Raw genomic sequence first — 16,953 nt, forward strand, 5'->3', positions numbered from 1 at the left:
TTCATGTATTAATAAGAGGTACTGGGCTAAAATTGTATACCCTTGTACTTTGCTGGAAAAAAATAGCCAAACTATATACATATATATAAACCCACCTCAAACTGCAGGTCTGTTGAGCTCTTCATCAGTATACCAAGTTCCGATTTTTAATAGTATTGTTGTAACACAGTATAAGAGCATGTTCCTTACATACTCAAACTCCAGTATAGTTGTAACTATTGTACATTTACATTAACATTCCTGTATAAGTACTGGGTTCTTGCATTCATGCCTGATGTAGACTTTTTACTTAACACTGTTGAACCAACATAAAGAACCAGATGTCCCAGTTTAAATAAAAAATGGTTTAATTCTGAATCAGAACATGCCATTGCAAGCTGATACAACAAAATTGACTTACTGTCCTTTAATGTAAAAAAAACACAAATTTTTCTTGTCATTCATAACAGCTTTTTTTTCATCAAACCAGAGACAATAATTTCAAGCTGGAATTTCACTCCTCCATTGATCCAAGGAGTTTTTTTCACATCCGTGGAGGATTATTTACACAAGCAGTCTTTCAATGGCCATCTGAACAGATTGAATCTGCGGTTTGAGCTGAGACCCCTCCTTTATGGTGACTGAGGTAGCAATGACAGGGCGCGACACCCCACAGGCTCTGCCCAGGGCCTGCTTGGAGCGAACAAACACATATGGCACATTCTTGTCCTCGCAGAGCAGAGGCAGGTGGAGGATGATCTCCAGTGGTTCAGCATCAGCAGCCATCACAATGAACTCAGCGATACCCCTGTTCAGGGTTTTAGTGGCTGGAGGGAAATAAATGATCATAGTTAGTGCATCCATCATCAGGGCTTTTTAAAATATAAATTATTGCAGGATATTTAAAATGAAATAAAATATCAAATTCATAGTTTCATTAACACTGCCGAAACTTTGAAAAAAAAGGGTCATGTTTGTAGTCGTAGCTTGGAGGACCACGCTACATTGCTGAAGCATATCTACCGAAAGCTATGGAATGGTCACCCATTTATAATGCAGATATTCAATTTTTCTCCATCACCCCCATGTTTTCTCACCTTCATTAGCCCCCTTCCTCAGCTGTTTGTAGTTGGAGGCTTGCTGAACCAGGTCCAGGATGGTCTTGGTCAGCGTGGCGTCGGCCAGTGGGTAGGCCTTTGGGTTCACTTGTGGTTCAGTCTGTTGACGGTAAAAAATATTAACACCACGTTTACAACTAAGAAAGTCTTCAAATTCACTAACAAGACGATCCATTTAGTTGAAGACAGCACTTTTTTTTAGCACTGAACCTGCTCTCCAAAGCACCCCACGATCACTAGCGAGCTAGCTTGTTAGCATGTAAGTTCATTCGGATACAAGAACTCACCATAGTGAATGTTTTTCCTTTTTCCGGCCCTCTCGGCGAAATGCTTCACGGAGGACTAATTTGTTTCCTCGAGATCTGAAAAGGGAACAAGACTGAATATGTGTTGAAGTCTAAAATCCGTTTCTTGTTGTTCTAGGACCCTCTTAGATCTGTTGCATGTAGCCGCTCAGAACGTTTACTACACGTGTGAAGTACTGCACATGCGCACAGGGAAGTCAGCGGAAAGAGACAGGAAATGTGTTTTGTCCTTTTGTGCCCGTTGAGTGTGATTTTTTGGGGTGGATTTGATTGATAATGCTACCTATGACAGATTTATCGTACAATGTTGTACATCAGAAACACTGTTTCAACAGTTATACTACAACGAAATAAAAACAGCACAAGATTGACAATAATATTGACCCTACGTTTTTTTTTGTTTATCTTTTTGCTTCGTTTCACTTTACAACACATATCATGGCCATAGACTGTATAACTTTTTTTTATTGTGTCTGGAAAATTACGGATTCAGGATTCCCCTGTGTTTAGAAATCTTACGATATGATTTTTGGATCTTTTTGGAAATGTTCTTGTCGATAACATTTTTCAGTATTTTAACTTGGGAGATAAAATTTACCTACATTTTTTCTCCGATTTAAAACGAAGCAACAGGTGGAAATAGCCAACTCATCCATTAAACGTTATCTTCAGATGTTAAAATACAGTCAGTACAGTTGTAGTCGAGTCACACGTAAATACTTCTTAGTTTTAACCTCTTCTTTAGAGTTTATACATTTTTTTTCTGTGACATTGTAGACGTGTCTGATGGCCTCCATTGCAACAGAGGGCGCATGCTCATTCACATGATGGTACTTTGCGAACCTGGAGGATCGCGCGGTGCATTCTGGGTAGGGCACTTTCAGACCGGCCATATTGCTCCATCGTCCAGACTGAAGGAGAGAGGAGATGAAGGGGATCAGGGGAATCAGTCAGCTTTCGGTAAGGACTCTTTTAACTTAGTACACATCCGTCAGTGTCAGGAAAACCGTAGAAAACGTTTTCGGCCCGATTATTGATTTAAACATCGTACGGTGTCAGCTTTCAGGGTCGTCTCAGGACAAGGTGTGAAATAGGAAACAGTCAACTGAAGCTCGACATGACAAGCTGTTAAGTAACCATCACTTAATCAGAAAATAACCCAGTGTAGTGTGCAGAAGACATGTAAATTGTGTCATCAGGCAATATGGGGACTACAGTTGGTCTTGTGTACGGAACTATGGTTCACAACACCTTTAATTTGAGTCCTGTACATCCAAGTCAACAGGCGCATCCTCACTACGTCTGTAATGTTGACGTTAGGTAAAGGACTTGATAAAGTGCAGCTCTAATTACGGGGTTATACTATTTAAATTGAATCTTAGCTTTAAGTTGTCTTAATATAAAAGAATATACTTAATTTAAATGAATGGATACTTTTTACAAGCCTCTGATCAATTTGAATAACTTGTGTGTTTTGAAGAAGTACTTGTGGGTTCTTGTGTTCGTATCAAGTAAGTTCATTCATCCTGACATTCTACTCTCCAAGCTCCTGATTCAATTCAACAACAACAACAACAAAAAATCCCTTACCCTACACCACAAACCAAAAACACATTAGTTGTAATCTCCCGCCTTCCCATGTTCTCTGTTTTTCCAGACAAGGCTTTATGCGGCCCAGGCGGCCCGTAAGGTGGAGTTCACAGGGGCGGCCGAACCCGTTAAGTTTCAGCCGCAGGATGTGCAGGTCAGTGGTTTTTGACATGTTTTTCTTCTCCACAGAGACGGTTCTATGCGGCTACCAGTTCAGGCCAGTCTCTTGTGCGGCCCCTAGCTGGCCTCAAGCTCTCTCCTGGGGCTTCCCACTCGTTCCAGGACGTCCATGTATGTGTATGAAGAGTGATGAGGATGGCTCTGCTTTTGTGTCAGAGTGCTTCTGTTGTTATCATGTCTTTAACTGAAAGCGCAAAATCTAAAGTCATTCAAGCTGCTGTGAAATTTCTTATAAGCTAACATATTGTACCTCATCAGTTAAGACCAGGGACATATAGTGACTTTTGTGTCCCCTTTTCCAGGTGACCAGGCTGCCCAGTGGACTGGTAATCGCCTCCTTGGAGAATTATTCTCCAGCCTCCAAGATTGGAGTGTTTGTCAAGGCCGGCTGTCGGTATGAGACCTCCAACAACCAGGGTGTCGCCCACCTTCTCCGGCTGGCATCCAGTCTGGTAGGATTCTGCATCTTTGGTGTATTTTGGATTTGACCTATATTATATATTTTCCAGCAGCAATATTTGCCTTGTATTAACTTAATATCTGTTTTTCCAGACAACCAAAGGAGCTTCAGCTTTCAAGATATGCCGTGGTGTGGAGGCTGTGGGTGGCAGCCTGGGGTCAGTAACCCTACAAACCAAGCATTCAGATTTGTTTAGTGATCCTTTTTTTAATCAGAAATCTGTATGTGTGTGTTCTTCTGCAGTGTGACTTCATCCAGGGAGAACATGATCTACACCGTCGACTGCCTGAGAGATGACATGTAAGTCTTTACATAATAACATGTTAAATTAGCAGTTGTGCAGCTTTATTTTGGACTGCTGGAGTTTTAATATCACTGACACATTTCTCCTGCCCTGTCAATACTCATCTGCAGTGACACCGTGATGGAGTTTTTGATCAATGTGACCACAGCCCCAGAGTTCAGACCATGGGAGGTATCAGACCTCACACCAAGGGTGATGATGGACAAAGCTGAGGCTGCACAGAGTTCTCAAATAAGTGGGTTTTGTTTTCACTGCAGTGCACATGTAGATGATGATCCAACTCTTGACCATTGTCCTGAATATTTTAAAATATTTTCATTGGATTACATTCCATGATTGTGTCTCTTTCCGTCATCTTAGACATCATTGAAGCTCTTCATGCTGCTGCCTACAAGAACAGCCTTTGTAACTCCCTGTACTGTCCTGACTACATGGTGGGAAACATTCAGTCTGAACATGTAAGGATTTTTTCAGCTATTCCCAAAGTTTAATGTTGGTTGTCAAATTTTAAGTACTTTTATGGTTGTGAGCTACTTCACACAGCCAGAGCCGAGAGAAGTGTGCTACAAATGTTGGCATGTCACCCTGCCTGCTGTGTGTCTGCTCTCAATCTCATCCAAATCTCTCTCACAGCTCAGACACAGGCCAGAAAACTCTAGAGTTTTGAAAGCTTATGGAATCTTGCAAAGATTCATTGCTGAACTTAATGTTTTGAAGACAGACAGACAGACAGATAGACAGAGAAATCATAAGAGAGAGACAGAAATGCAACCTTGACCTGAAGCACCTGTGACTCAGTAGCTCTACAGTCACAGTTTTTGCAGTGCTCTGCATTCACACATGCCAGCATGAGATGGTGAAATCAGTGTCTGGTTGGGAAACATTTAATACATCTCAGTTTCCATGTATAATTTTGAATCCACCACTGTCTGTTTTTGCCTTTCTGTTACCCATTATGATGAATTAACAAGCAGTATAGCACTTTTAAATTAGGGGCAGTACACTGGTTCTGTCTATATAACCAGTTCTTTATCCAAGTAACAATTTCTGCCTATGATCAAAGAAACATGACTGAGTGAATTTATTGATAATGAAAATGTGTTACTTGTATCTCAAGAAACCCATGACCCTATTTATTTTTTTATTCTTGTTTTTGTTTCAGCTTCACCAGTTTGTCCAGAACAACTTCACAAGTGCAAGAATGGCTCTTGTTGGACTTGGTACCGACCAATATTACTCTTTAAAACATTCAGTCAGTTCCATTCTAACATATGATGTTTATGTGACAATATTAATCAATCACTCGGTTTTCCTTCAGGTGTTGATCACGCAGTGCTGAAGCAGGTTGGAGAGCAGTTCCTCAACATCCGCAGTGGAGCCGGCACCACAGGGGCCAAGGCTCAGTATCGTGGCGGTAAGCTGGGCCAGTCTCATTAAAGATATCCATGTTGGTCACAAGCCTCTTGAATTAACAGCTTCCAGATGATAAATGTTATTTTGCTTGCCTCCTTCATCTCGGTAGGCGAGGTTCGTTTACCTAGCACCAGCAGCATCGTCCACTCAGCCGTGGTCAGTCAGTCAGCCGCAGCAGGCAGCAACGAGGCTCTGGCTTTCAATGTGCTGCAGCATTTACTGGGAGCAGGCCCGCATGTCAAGAGAGGCTCCTGCGCCTCCAGCAAACTCATCCAGGGCGTTGCCAAGGCAACTGCTGACCCCTTTGATGTAAGAGGTCTTCACTTCATCGTTAAGACTTGTCCATAGAAATTCACATGCAGGGCTTGTGAGGGAGAACTTTTCGCATTGATCACTTCCCTTTTTTGTGCAGGTGTGTGCTTTCAACGCCAGTTACTCTGACTCTGGTCTGTTCGGGGTCTACACCATTTCCCAGGCTGCAGCTGCTGGTGATGTGAGTATCTCATGGTAAAATGTTGCGCTGATAAGGTGCAGTATTTATTTTTCATTATAAAGCAGTAATGGGTTATTTTGACATCATCGCTGTCCTTTGCTGTCTCTTCAGGTGATTAAAGCCGCTCTAGCTCAGGTAAAGGCTGTCGCTGATGGTGGAGTCACAGCTGCTGACCTCACTCGGGCCAAGTAAGACTGAGAGATTATGATGCCTTCAATTCAGAGTGATTTGAAAGTTAAACATATGAAGCAGTGCAAACAATGATCTCAAATTTTGTTTTATTTATAAAGCAGTTCTGTTGCCAATTTCTGCCTCTAGGTGTTGCCATAGTCCACAGATACATAAAAAGTGTACAAACAAAACATTAATGCACTGGTTCTGTTTGGTCTGCAGGGCTCAGCTGAAGGGCCAGTTCCTGATGTCTTTGGAGACTTCAGAGGGACTGCTGGAGAACATGGGCACTCAGGCTCTGGCTGAGGGATCGTACAGCTCCCACGAGGAAATCTCTAAAAAGATCGACAATGTTTCCTTGACTGATGTCTCTAACGTAAGGATATTGAAAGTTGTATTTACACAACACTAAATTGACTGAAGTTAATTTCTCATCAATATTTGAGCCACTTAATGGTTACATAATGACCTAACTTCTTTTTTTTCCAGGCTGCCAAGATATTTGTGTCCGGCAAGAAGACGATGGCATCCAGCGGCAACCTCGTAAACACACCCTTTGTGGATGAGATCTAAGTCTCCTTATGTCACCTCGTACTGTACCCAACTCTGACGGCAAAACAGAATTTGTTTCTTCCACCAAAAAAAAACAGACATCTTCACCACTTTCTGCAAAGCTGTGGTTCTGAGATATATAATGTCATAGCACCACTGGATATTTATAGGTGTTGTAACAGTATATTTTCAGGTTCTCCTAAATTTTTTGTGCTCCACTCATCTGTCCACATTAACTGTATAGCTGATGTAAAATAATAAATTCTATCTACCTTACGGAGTGACTTGATGTGTTGTTGTGTGTCTTGATAGGTTCAATCTGAACTGTTTTATTGCTGCTTATCAGTCTGTACTCCCAATGTTCTGCTAACTTACTTGCTTCTTCAATAGTCTGGGATAAAAAATGTATCAGGTAAATGGACCTTTTATTAATTTATAAAATTGAAGGAACTAGACCTTTGAGTATAACATTTGACTACTGCTACATGACACCTCTAAAGCCTCTCTCGGAAGACTGGGTTTGCATTTATGTTTGGTTGTGTAATTCGTTAGATTGAAGAGAAGAATATACCTATAAGCATTTCAGTTATGAATATTTATATTTATGACTGATTTATATCTGTTTAGTATCATTATGTAAAGGAAATAATTGAAAATAAATTATACTTAGTATACTTAATGCATAAAGTGTCACGAATTTAGACAACCTCTAGGATGACATTTTTTAATGCATACGTCCGTACACATAGTGGGAAAATAAAATTTTATTTTTCTACAATTAAAAATTGAATGTTTTAATTATATATGCGATGTACTTTTTTCCACTCCATTTTGGACAAAAAACTAAGTTAAACCGGTGATTAAACAGTTTTTGTTGTTGTTTAGTGTGACCATTTTTCGTTGCTTGAAAAATTGTAAAGTTTTCTCTCTTTTCCTTTCTCTTTTCTGTGGGTGGTTTCGGTTTTTTCCTTTAACTCGCACGTTCGAGGTTCAAAATAAAATGTTTCAGTCAAAATGTTCAAATCGTGGCAGCTAGTTACGCACTTTCTCGCGAGAGCGGTGCATCACAGACATGGAGACCCGAACTCGCTGAATTTGAGTTTCCGTTGCTGAGAGGAAAGCAACGCCTTGCAGAAAACACTGACAGTGCATGCGGTGGGGTCCGAGATGGGAATCAGTTTCTGTTTTTCTGCATGTATGTGGGAGTTTAAAGCGTCAAAGGGGACATCAGACAGTGTGGCGTTTTTCGTGTGTGCGCGTTAAAGGGAGAGAAACAGCTTCCATATGGGGAGACAGACAGAGCTCCGGGGCTCCATGCAGACTCAGGAAACAAGTCGGCTTTAGACTCGAATGTGTCTGCACTGCTATCAAACCTGAGGACTTGTTTCTAATTTGGATTCGCTTTTAGGAAATATGACCAGGATGTACCCGAAGCTAAGTAATCCATGAGCCCGTGCAGCGACCCTGTCCTCCGGGGTTGGAGAAGAGCCAGCAGGTCGCTCCAGCAGCTCCGGCTGTCTTTGCACTAATGAAAGGCTGTAAAGTCCAGGAACAGATTGCATATCTCACCACTGTGGAACGGACGAGATGTCCAGGGAAACTGTCGATCAAAAGGAGCCCTTCACTTTCTCATAAGGATCCCTGACGTGGGCAGGGATGGTGATAGGACCTGAGATCTGGCTGTAGGTTATTGACTGCTAAATGTCCCGCCTTCCTCCAGGTGAGACAGAGGCACACAAACACTCTGTCCTGCTCTTGTGCACACAGACATGGATAAACTCACCGTGATTTCAGGATGCCTCTTCCTCGCTGCAGACATCTTCGCCATCGCAAGCATCGCCAACCCGGACTGGATCAGCACCGGAGATTCAGCTGGTGGGTTCAGTTCATACTTGTTTATGGTTTGGAGGTCAGTTCATTTGTAATGTACTTCTGATTGAAAATGCCATATAAGACAGATTTCACAGGCTCTACAGATGGCATACATAAGAGGCTGTAAACATTACATTTTGTAAAAGTGCAACACTTTTTTTGAACATTTCAACAAACATGAGGGCTCAAGTTGTGTACAAACTGTTGCCTGTTTATTCATAGACATGCAACCAAAGACCCCAAGTTCCTCAAAATCTAAAGGTCCAAACACAATCTGGGAACTAACATTAATTTTCTTATTCAGCTACAAAACTTCAGAGAGAAATGTGATTTTTGGAGTAGTTTTAAAACGTGCAGTCATCTGCAAACATGTGACATGCAGATGTAGCACTCAGGAATTTTTGTATTGTGGGACAAAGTGACAATGATAATTTAGTTGATTCCCTGACCTACGACCATGCACCCTCTCCACCAACCAAACATTTCACTAACCAATAAAATGTTGAAAATCCCTGAGGTGGGTACAGTCCTCAGCAGAACAGATTCTCATGTTGATGCTTGTGGCAGTGGAAAACTCAATGGCTTTTTTGTTCATGTTTGGTACATTTTATCTCGCTGTTTTTCTTCTATTCTCCCAATCTGGTACAGGACACTGCAGGACACAACATTTGTCATCACAACTGTCAGTGTGTCCACTTTTAAACCAAATAAAAATGACCCAAGTAGCATCACTTGAGGCAAGTAACTTTACTATATCAGATGTTTTACAACTCAAAACAAGTTAGTGCTAATGCGTTAACTAGCTGCTTTACTGAACTGACATTTGTTTGACATAGAGGACAGGGGATTGTGTCAGAAGCAAGGGAAGACTTGGGTTTGAAACTTTAGACTTTTATTTGACGACTGAGCTTCAATATTTTGGATGCTATTTGGCCGCTAAGCTAGCCGGAACCTCCTTATTGTGACTTTTACTGATATTTATTTAACTATGGACAATTTTAAGATGTTACAGGGGGAAATTGATATTTTAAATCATGCTTTAAGTTTTTCAAAAATTAATTCATAATGCAGCACAGGTAATTATGATTACTAAAATAACGTTAACTTGTCAGACCCTGTCACCGATGTTAACAGCTTTTGTTAGTCAAATGAAATGATAAATAATAACTTATATGCTTATTTTAGAGAGTCTAGCCTTGTAGTAGCTTCAGTCTCCTACATACAGTCCTGTCTGTGTTTTCCAGAAACAAACCTCTTCAGTACACTCATCTATTCTTGCCTGTCTTTAGTGCAATGTTACTGAAGGGCTGAGATAAGCACACAGCAGGAATGCTAAGATTTAGTTACACATCATTTATTTTGTGAAAACTATTACAGCTGCAAGCTTGGTGGCCTCCTCAACCGGCAGCTTTTGTTGCATGAGTATTTTCACCCACTGCATCTGTTTTTGCCTCAGCTGTACGTGGTGTTGTGAAATTGAAGTACTTACTGTACTAAAAGCCCATTTTTCCTGTTTAATAATCCGAGCAGTAATTACCTGAAGGCAGGAAGTGTTGATGGGAATGAAGATGTGTGACTTTTAATTGGGCCTCTAGAGAGAGTAATGCTTTCCGCCCTGAGAGTTGAAGCTCCTCAGGCTCCTTCATGACGTGTTTTGTTATGACTCAGTGTATTCATATAGAAAAGCATTGTGGGGAAAACGAGTGTCTCATAATTTTTCGGTCATGCTGTGAAGTTGGTTTTGTGGCTTTATATGAACACAGAGAGAAAGAAAAACTTAGATTAACTTCTCTCTGTGGGGGAACTGCACCAGTATGGGAAAACTAAGTGTTGGCTTAGTGAAGTGTTTTTGTTGAGAGATTTGAACAGCAGGAGCATCTGAGTTTATGAGGTGTGTGGTAAGTAAAAGTTCACTTGTGAAACAAAAAACAACAAACACAGTGAGAACACTGCTAGTATGCACACTAAGGCTATGGCAAAAAATGTGACATCACATCTGGTTGGCTCACTCAGAGGTAAACAAATAAAATCATCACGATGAGGTAGTCGAGTGGGAATCCCCTCTCACCCAGCTGTATTCTTCAGATTTTTGCAAAGATCAAACTGTTTTATTAAGTAGAAACTGCTTTCCTTTCTCAGTTTGTTCGGTACAAGCTGCTCTGAGGACATCAGATTGGGGTGGATGATTGCATGCATGTGTGGCTATAGTTTAACTGAGTCTAAACTGTATTGGTCTGGGAACAGGAGCATGTATGTGCTCATCAAACTTTTTCCTTATGAATAAAGGTCAGAAAACACAAGCTAATTCAAATACAGACTGTGGACTTTGTGTAGGTTTTTTTTAAAGATTTTTTTCTGACCAAAGTTCAAAATAAAATCTCATCCTGCTCTCTTTTACCAGTCAAATGCATCACTCATTGACAATCTTTGCTTTGGAAAATGTAATAAAAGGCTGCTTTAGCTGCTGCATTCACTCACTTTGTCTGACTCCTACACAGCAGCTGAATTTTAAACAGTGAGAAAGGAATGATTTGACTTTATACTTATGGTCTCGATTGCTTTTTCAGGTCATAAGAAGGCATCCGTGTAAAGTTTTGGTTTGTTTCTCTTCAAAGGAGGAAGCAACAGCTCCCTTTTAGTATCATTATCATTGCTCTTCTTATTATGTTGAATCAAATATAATTTTCAGCCACTTTTTGTAATTGGATGAAGCACTGTGTCCAAACACACACGTCCAATATACGAAGGGGAAATGGATGCGCTGTTTACATTGTCTCCCTCCCTGTGGTCTGAGAGGAAGTGCAGAGATGGAGCAGGATGTCCGGTGTGTAGGGAGGGAGTGGGTCAGCCTGCTGGAGGATGTGGTTCAGGCCTGATGTTCCTCCCCGCATTATACTGGGATCATCGACCCAGTGCTGCACCCATGATCAGGAACTCCAGCCTTTCCAGCCCGTGATAAATATTTAAAGACCAGATTGCATAACATTATCTCAGTTTGTGTCTGTTTAGTTTCAGCTTCATTATATTCAGGTAACATATTTTATACATTATGTCGTTGAAAGATGCTAAACTGTTAAATGTGAGCTGAAGGGCTGTAATGGCTCTGAAAATTAGGTGTTTATTCAAAAGAAGTTTATGTAATTTTCCTTTAATTACAAGATTTTTCCAATGCATCCCCATGTTTTGTCTGCGCTCTTTGTGATATCGCTTTCTTGTAATTGTGTTTATCGTGACGATTATGTTAATTCTACAGTGGCTGCGTTTTAAATTGTCCTGAACAAATCCATAAAAACGTATAAAGCTGCTCTGCCTCCTGCTTGTCGGGCTCTGACTGCCTGCTAAAGATAATAAGTAAGAAAAAGGAGAGAGACTAAAGAGTAAATGAAAGTGTGGGAGGATTTAATTTGCATTTATGTGCTTTGTGCTGTCAGGAGGCTTCTGTACAGTTAGTGGATGCAGAGTTCGGCTGATGCAGACTTCTGGCGTGTGTATCTGTGTGTGTTGCATGAAAAAGCCCCCCCACAGCCACCTCAGCACCCACAAGGCTCGGTGGTGCAGGACACTGATAGATGACTCGTCCCCAGGATGTAGGGTCATTGATTTCTTCTTTTTCTGTTGATCTCACAGTTTCTTCCTCTGTGGTGGTTCAGCGGTTCATGGAGAAACCTGTTTGACGTCACACATGATTCACTCGTGGGGAGGGGGACGCTTGGGAGGTCATCATATCTCACAGTAGCCAGAGTCAACAAAAATAGTTCCTAAATGACATTAATATAGCTCTGCTTTAACATAATGTCAAATAAAAACTACCGTTCTGAATGTGCCACATCTAAATGATATACAAATGTGAACTATGGGAAAGCAGGAAGGGCACACATATCTGACAGAACAGGTGGGAAGCCTGCAGATGTGCATTTCCAATCCAACTACACATAGAAACAATGCAGCCCTGTGATTGGTCAACTGGGTAGTGGTGTATTTCCTGGCCGTAGGTCAGCTGTGCATCCAGCTCTTTAAAAGCTGATTTTAAACTTTAGGTTGTGAATGTAACATGATGGTAAAGTGCAAAAACACTTGATAGCAACCAGTAATGTGTTTCAGTTCTCTAATGTGACACGTTCTCCTGTGAGGTTTGCTAATGCGTCTCCATCTCCCTCTCTGTCTTCCCTCAGGCTCTCTGACTGTGGGTTTAGTTCAGCAATGCCAGACCATCCACGGCCGAGATCGGACCTGCATTCCCCCGCAGCTGCCCCCGGAGTGGATAACCACACTCTTCTTCATCATCCTGGGTATTATCTCCCTCACCGTCACCTGCGGTCTCCTGGTGATGTCCCGCTGGCGCCGGGAGGCCGCCCGGTATGCCAGGTGGATCGCTTTCACAGGGAGTACGTTTTCACAGATCCCCTTTTGTTCTCATTCAAGTGAAAATACTTTTACGATTGCATTTCAGTACGTGTTCTTTCCTCTTTATGAAGAAAGCTGTTACTTGAAAATCTCTTGTACAAATGGAGCTGACCCTGACTTCAAGCATTTCACTCAGGGAAAGCTTTTAGTCTGGTAGGTATAAACAACCACACAAAGGAGCTGCTTAGGAACTGTAACGTAAAGGCTTCTATTTTTACAGCAAAGTAACAGGGTTCATCTATTAGAGATGGCCATCTATTAGAGATGTCTGCTCTGTATATTTAAGAAAGAAATAAAGAAGTGGATATTTTAACCCTACAGAGCCCAGCATCAGTGCTAGTGCTAAGACTTGCATATTCATTCTTGACTGGCAGTAGACTGAAACCGCATTAGATGGATAGATCATTCTTTTTGCATCTAAAATCTGGGGAGCTACACTAACATTTAGTCATTCACCATGTCTGAAAGCAATAGTAAAAACACAATTAAGCCAACACAACATGAACTGTTATGACAAGACCACTTGATTTGCAGCACTTTCTGTTTTAACGCAAATGTCATCACCTTGCCATTTATGTTCCTCTTCTGAGGTTTGTTTTCATTTTGAATGCACTTTTCATGGATTGCTCTGGTTTTGTGCAGATTTGCACTGTTATTTATTTATTTATTTATTTTTTACAGGTTATGAAATTGACAATATCTCAAACAGCAAGTTATGCACAGACTCTAAATAAAAGCCCCGTGGTTCCAAAAGATGTTACACAACTTTTTTTACATTTACAAATTTCAAATTTGAGGAATACAGTTATGCAATTTCTGTATTTTGCGATCTATATGAAAGAAATAAAAACAATTTCACTTTTTTCTTGTAGGTTTGTTGCAAATTTAAACAAATTGTTGCAGTTACGACATAAGTCAATGTATATTGTTAAAAGTTGGGATATATATATATAAGGGTTATATAGAAGCAAAGAAAATACTCCAAAAATTTGCACTTCAGTGTCTGAAAGTGTAAGAATATGTCCTGGCAGACTCAGGTTAATGCTCTTCCCTCTGTGTTTCCTCTCTCAGTGGTCCTCTTCTGTATGGCTGCGCTGATTTTCCCAATCGGCTTCTACATCAACGAGGTTGGAGGACAGCCGTATAAACTCCCAAACAACACGGTGGTGGGCTCCTCATATGTACTCTTTGTGCTTTCCATTTTCTTCACAATAGTGGGGCTACTTTTTGCTGGGAAGGTGTGCTTACCAGGCTGACTCACCTTTCTCGTCTCCTCATTTGGAGGGGGAACTTTGCCAGCACTGACTCTTTTGTGGCAGTGAAAAAATCTTCGGAGCAAACTGAGGAGTATTATCGATGTTTCTCCTTTTGGATGGATTTTCCCCGGCGCTCACAGTTTGAGCCGAGATAATTTTTCCATTTGTGGTTGGACGTGCAGAGACTGAGCTGGCGCGAAAGAGCTGTGAAGTGGCCCTCGGCGTCATCTGTCCTGTTCGACGAGAATGAGGCGGCGGAAAGACAGCTGCATATTGAAAACCATGATAACAATGGATTAAAACACGGGGACTTTGAAGAGATTCCTGCAGTGTAATCCATCATCTCAAAATTAATGACAGATAACAGATAAGCCTGTCTTTTCTGATTCCGTTTGAGATGCTCACTGAGATAAGACTGATGTCAGGCTTCAGCCTTCTCCATGGTTCTTCCCTGACCACATCCACTCGTACAAACTGTCAAACACAGGCAGTGAAGTTCAACTCTTATGGCACATTTTATTTATTTGTTTATATGTACAGTTCTGTTTTTTGTAAAAGTATTTTTTATTAAAGGGCCTAATACAACACAGAGTTACCCTGCCATTGAAATGAGTAGTGAATTTGCCTTAAGGAGCTACGTACCTTAAATTGTTGAATGTAGATATGTTCAGTGACTCAGCCTGAAGATATTGCGATATGAATAGAAAATAGGAAATCATTATCACAGCTCTGACTCCTCTTTGCATCACTACTGGGGTGAGTGATTTAAAGTTGTATGGGTGTGCTGCAGAAAGATTGTCTGCTCCCTGATCCACAGTTTAGATCACCAGAGCAATACTGACATCACCAGGTCTGCAGTACACTAAAAAGGTAGATCATTTCATGCTGTGCCTAGAGCCCGAGGATTTTACCCTTTAATTTACCCAAAGTGGTTTTCTTAACGTGGCCAAATCACCTTTGTAGGTTGTAGAGTTAGACAGCCAAGGTCTTTAGCTTTAGTTTAGATTTAGCTTTACATCATACAATCAGTCAATTTTATTTATATGGCATCAAATATAACAAGTTATTAAAGGACCCCATACAAAAATTAAAATACATAGTTACAGAACCAGACTCTTTGGTAAACAGCCATCAGCTGCTCTCCTACCTTCTGTTTTTTTTTATTTTCTTACATATAGATTCTTGAGCCACAGTTTTTGATGTGTGTACAGGAAATAATCTTCAGTTAAAGGTCAAGAGCCCCTCGGTGTGCACTTATTACTTAAAAAATTAATGGCAATGAGAGTATATAGAAGTGATGAATTCAAATCAATTTTGAATTCACATATTTTTCTGCAGCATTTTCCCTCTTCCATGGCACTGAACAGGTCAAACGCATTTCTCCACAACATTGATTTTTATTCTAACAGCAAACTTCTTCTGAGATACTGATTTTGACACCCTCTGATTAAGCATAAGCTTTATTTGAATATTTAATACAAGAAGGAAGCCGTGATTTCTCAGCCTTGCCCTTTAGTACATCTGTCTGGTCTCTCTTTAATTTCAGCAAAGAGCGGGTGTATTATTCATCTCTTGTATCATAAAATGACTGAATCTAGGACCATTTTTTTGTATTCAGGAAGTTAAGCCAACTTTATTTCTGAAATAAGACCTTACAGCCACTCTGTATTTTGTATTCTTTATTTTTTTTCTGGAAGCACTGTGATGTTGTTGGAAAAGCATGAAGGATTGCATCTCATTAAAAATTGATGAGTTTGACAGCTAGTTGTTGTGTTGACTGGTGTTTGGATAGTCTCTAAGAGGAGAATATGATAGTTGAAGAATTAAAATCAGCAGTTAAAAATTGGAGACTATATAAATATTTTATTTTTATCTTTAGTTGAAACAATAAATAAATGTAAAGAATCATCACAGATTTTGTTTGCATTTGCTGGATAAAAACAGTTAAAAAACTCTAAACTGAAGCTTTAAGGCACTGTGAAGCGTTTTCTGCTAAAAGACTGCATTTCCCATGAGCACCAGCACACGCTCCCGCAAAAACGTTTGGAAGCAGATGAATGGAATACCGACTTTTTTGACGCCACTCTCTGTTCAAGACAACTTTTTCCAGGATACAGAGTAGCCAGGTAATGTCTTACTTTAAAACTACATAATTTTTTTACTGAAATGTAATTACAAGAAAACGTCCTAAAGTCTAAGTTGTTAGCATTAGTTACCTTACAATTTTAAGGTGACCAGGTGCAGCGAATTGACATCACCTGCCAGAAGCGGCTGCGGTCATAGCTTGTGCTTTGCTGTCCCAATAAGTGTTAGAGTTTTGAAAAAACGAACACATTTAAGCTACTTTTAGAGGAATATCTGACCTGAAGGCGATACACTTCAGCCTTTAAGAAATAAACTGGCTCTGAGAGTCTGTTTCCTCCATGTGGCTTATGAAGAAACCTCCGTTTTAGAGTGAGACTTTAAAAACCAGCGAAAAGCTCCTCACTGCCGTTGAAACTCCACATATCAAAGATACACAGAGTTCATCCTTGTGCAAAAACTGATCCTAGCGTCCTCTAACTGTTGTCCTACAGCTTTAGGTTGCAATGAAAATGTCTATGAAGAGTAGTTTGCGTTTATCATAAACCAGTTGGCTTTGGTTGATGGCTACATGAATCCAGTGGTGTGTTGAAGGTTAGCCTCCCACTCAGGAGTGATGCATTCAAGCTCGATGTGACCTTAACAACGAATGTGCCAGCGTCAGGTGCTATTTTTAGGAGAGGGAGATGTTTTTCTGTCTGAGACTTCTTCCATTTTTGGGCAAATATTGCAGTTTTATGGTCAACAAAGCAGAAAACTAAGGTGGCCATGAAG

General features: G+C 40.6%; 3 protein-coding genes across 4 annotated transcripts; 2 read left to right on the forward strand and 1 right to left on the reverse strand.

Moving 5' to 3' along the window:
- Positions 1-329: 329 nt before the first annotated feature.
- On the reverse strand, positions 330-1,606 carry snu13b (SNU13 homolog, small nuclear ribonucleoprotein b (U4/U6.U5)). Its single transcript, XM_074663399.1, has 3 exons — positions 1,385-1,606; positions 1,077-1,197; positions 330-806 (listed from the first exon to the last, which is right to left on the reverse strand). Exons 1-3 carry the CDS (start codon positions 1,385-1,387, stop codon positions 544-546), a joined length of 387 nt encoding a protein of 128 aa, XP_074519500.1. The 5' UTR covers positions 1,388-1,606; the 3' UTR covers positions 330-543.
- A 605-nt stretch (positions 1,607-2,211) lies between these two features.
- uqcrc2b (ubiquinol-cytochrome c reductase core protein 2b) lies at positions 2,212-7,244 on the forward strand. 2 transcript variants are annotated; one of them, XM_074664094.1, is made up of 14 exons: positions 2,212-2,362; positions 3,060-3,146; positions 3,475-3,624; positions 3,725-3,789; positions 3,876-3,932; positions 4,047-4,171; positions 4,297-4,394; positions 5,099-5,156; positions 5,255-5,350; positions 5,459-5,658; positions 5,762-5,842; positions 5,954-6,030; positions 6,236-6,389; positions 6,503-7,244. In XM_074664094.1, exons 1-14 carry the CDS (start codon positions 2,330-2,332, stop codon positions 6,584-6,586), a joined length of 1,365 nt encoding a protein of 454 aa, XP_074520195.1. In that variant the 5' UTR covers positions 2,212-2,329; the 3' UTR covers positions 6,587-7,244. The 2 variants fall into 2 exon arrangements, with proteins under 2 accessions (XP_074520195.1, XP_074520193.1); XM_074664092.1 differs by lacking the exon at positions 3,060-3,146 and adding an exon at positions 3,182-3,283 and having other exon boundaries at positions 2,214-2,362.
- A 376-nt stretch (positions 7,245-7,620) lies between these two features.
- Positions 7,621-14,682, forward strand: LOC141785655 (uncharacterized protein C16orf52 homolog B-like). The gene is made up of 3 exons (XM_074664104.1): positions 7,621-8,440; positions 12,610-12,822; positions 13,913-14,682. The coding sequence occupies exons 1-3, from the start codon at positions 8,335-8,337 to the stop codon at positions 14,095-14,097; spliced, it is 504 nt and encodes a 167-aa protein (XP_074520205.1). The 5' UTR covers positions 7,621-8,334; the 3' UTR covers positions 14,098-14,682.
- Positions 14,683-16,953: the final 2,271 nt, after the last annotated feature.

This window comes from Halichoeres trimaculatus, unplaced genomic scaffold (assembly GCF_033239565.1).
Source record: "Halichoeres trimaculatus isolate MK-OKI-2021-1 unplaced genomic scaffold, fHalTri1.1 fHalTri1_scaffold_23, whole genome shotgun sequence".
Lineage (NCBI taxonomy): Eukaryota > Metazoa > Chordata > Actinopteri > Labriformes > Labridae > Halichoeres > Halichoeres trimaculatus.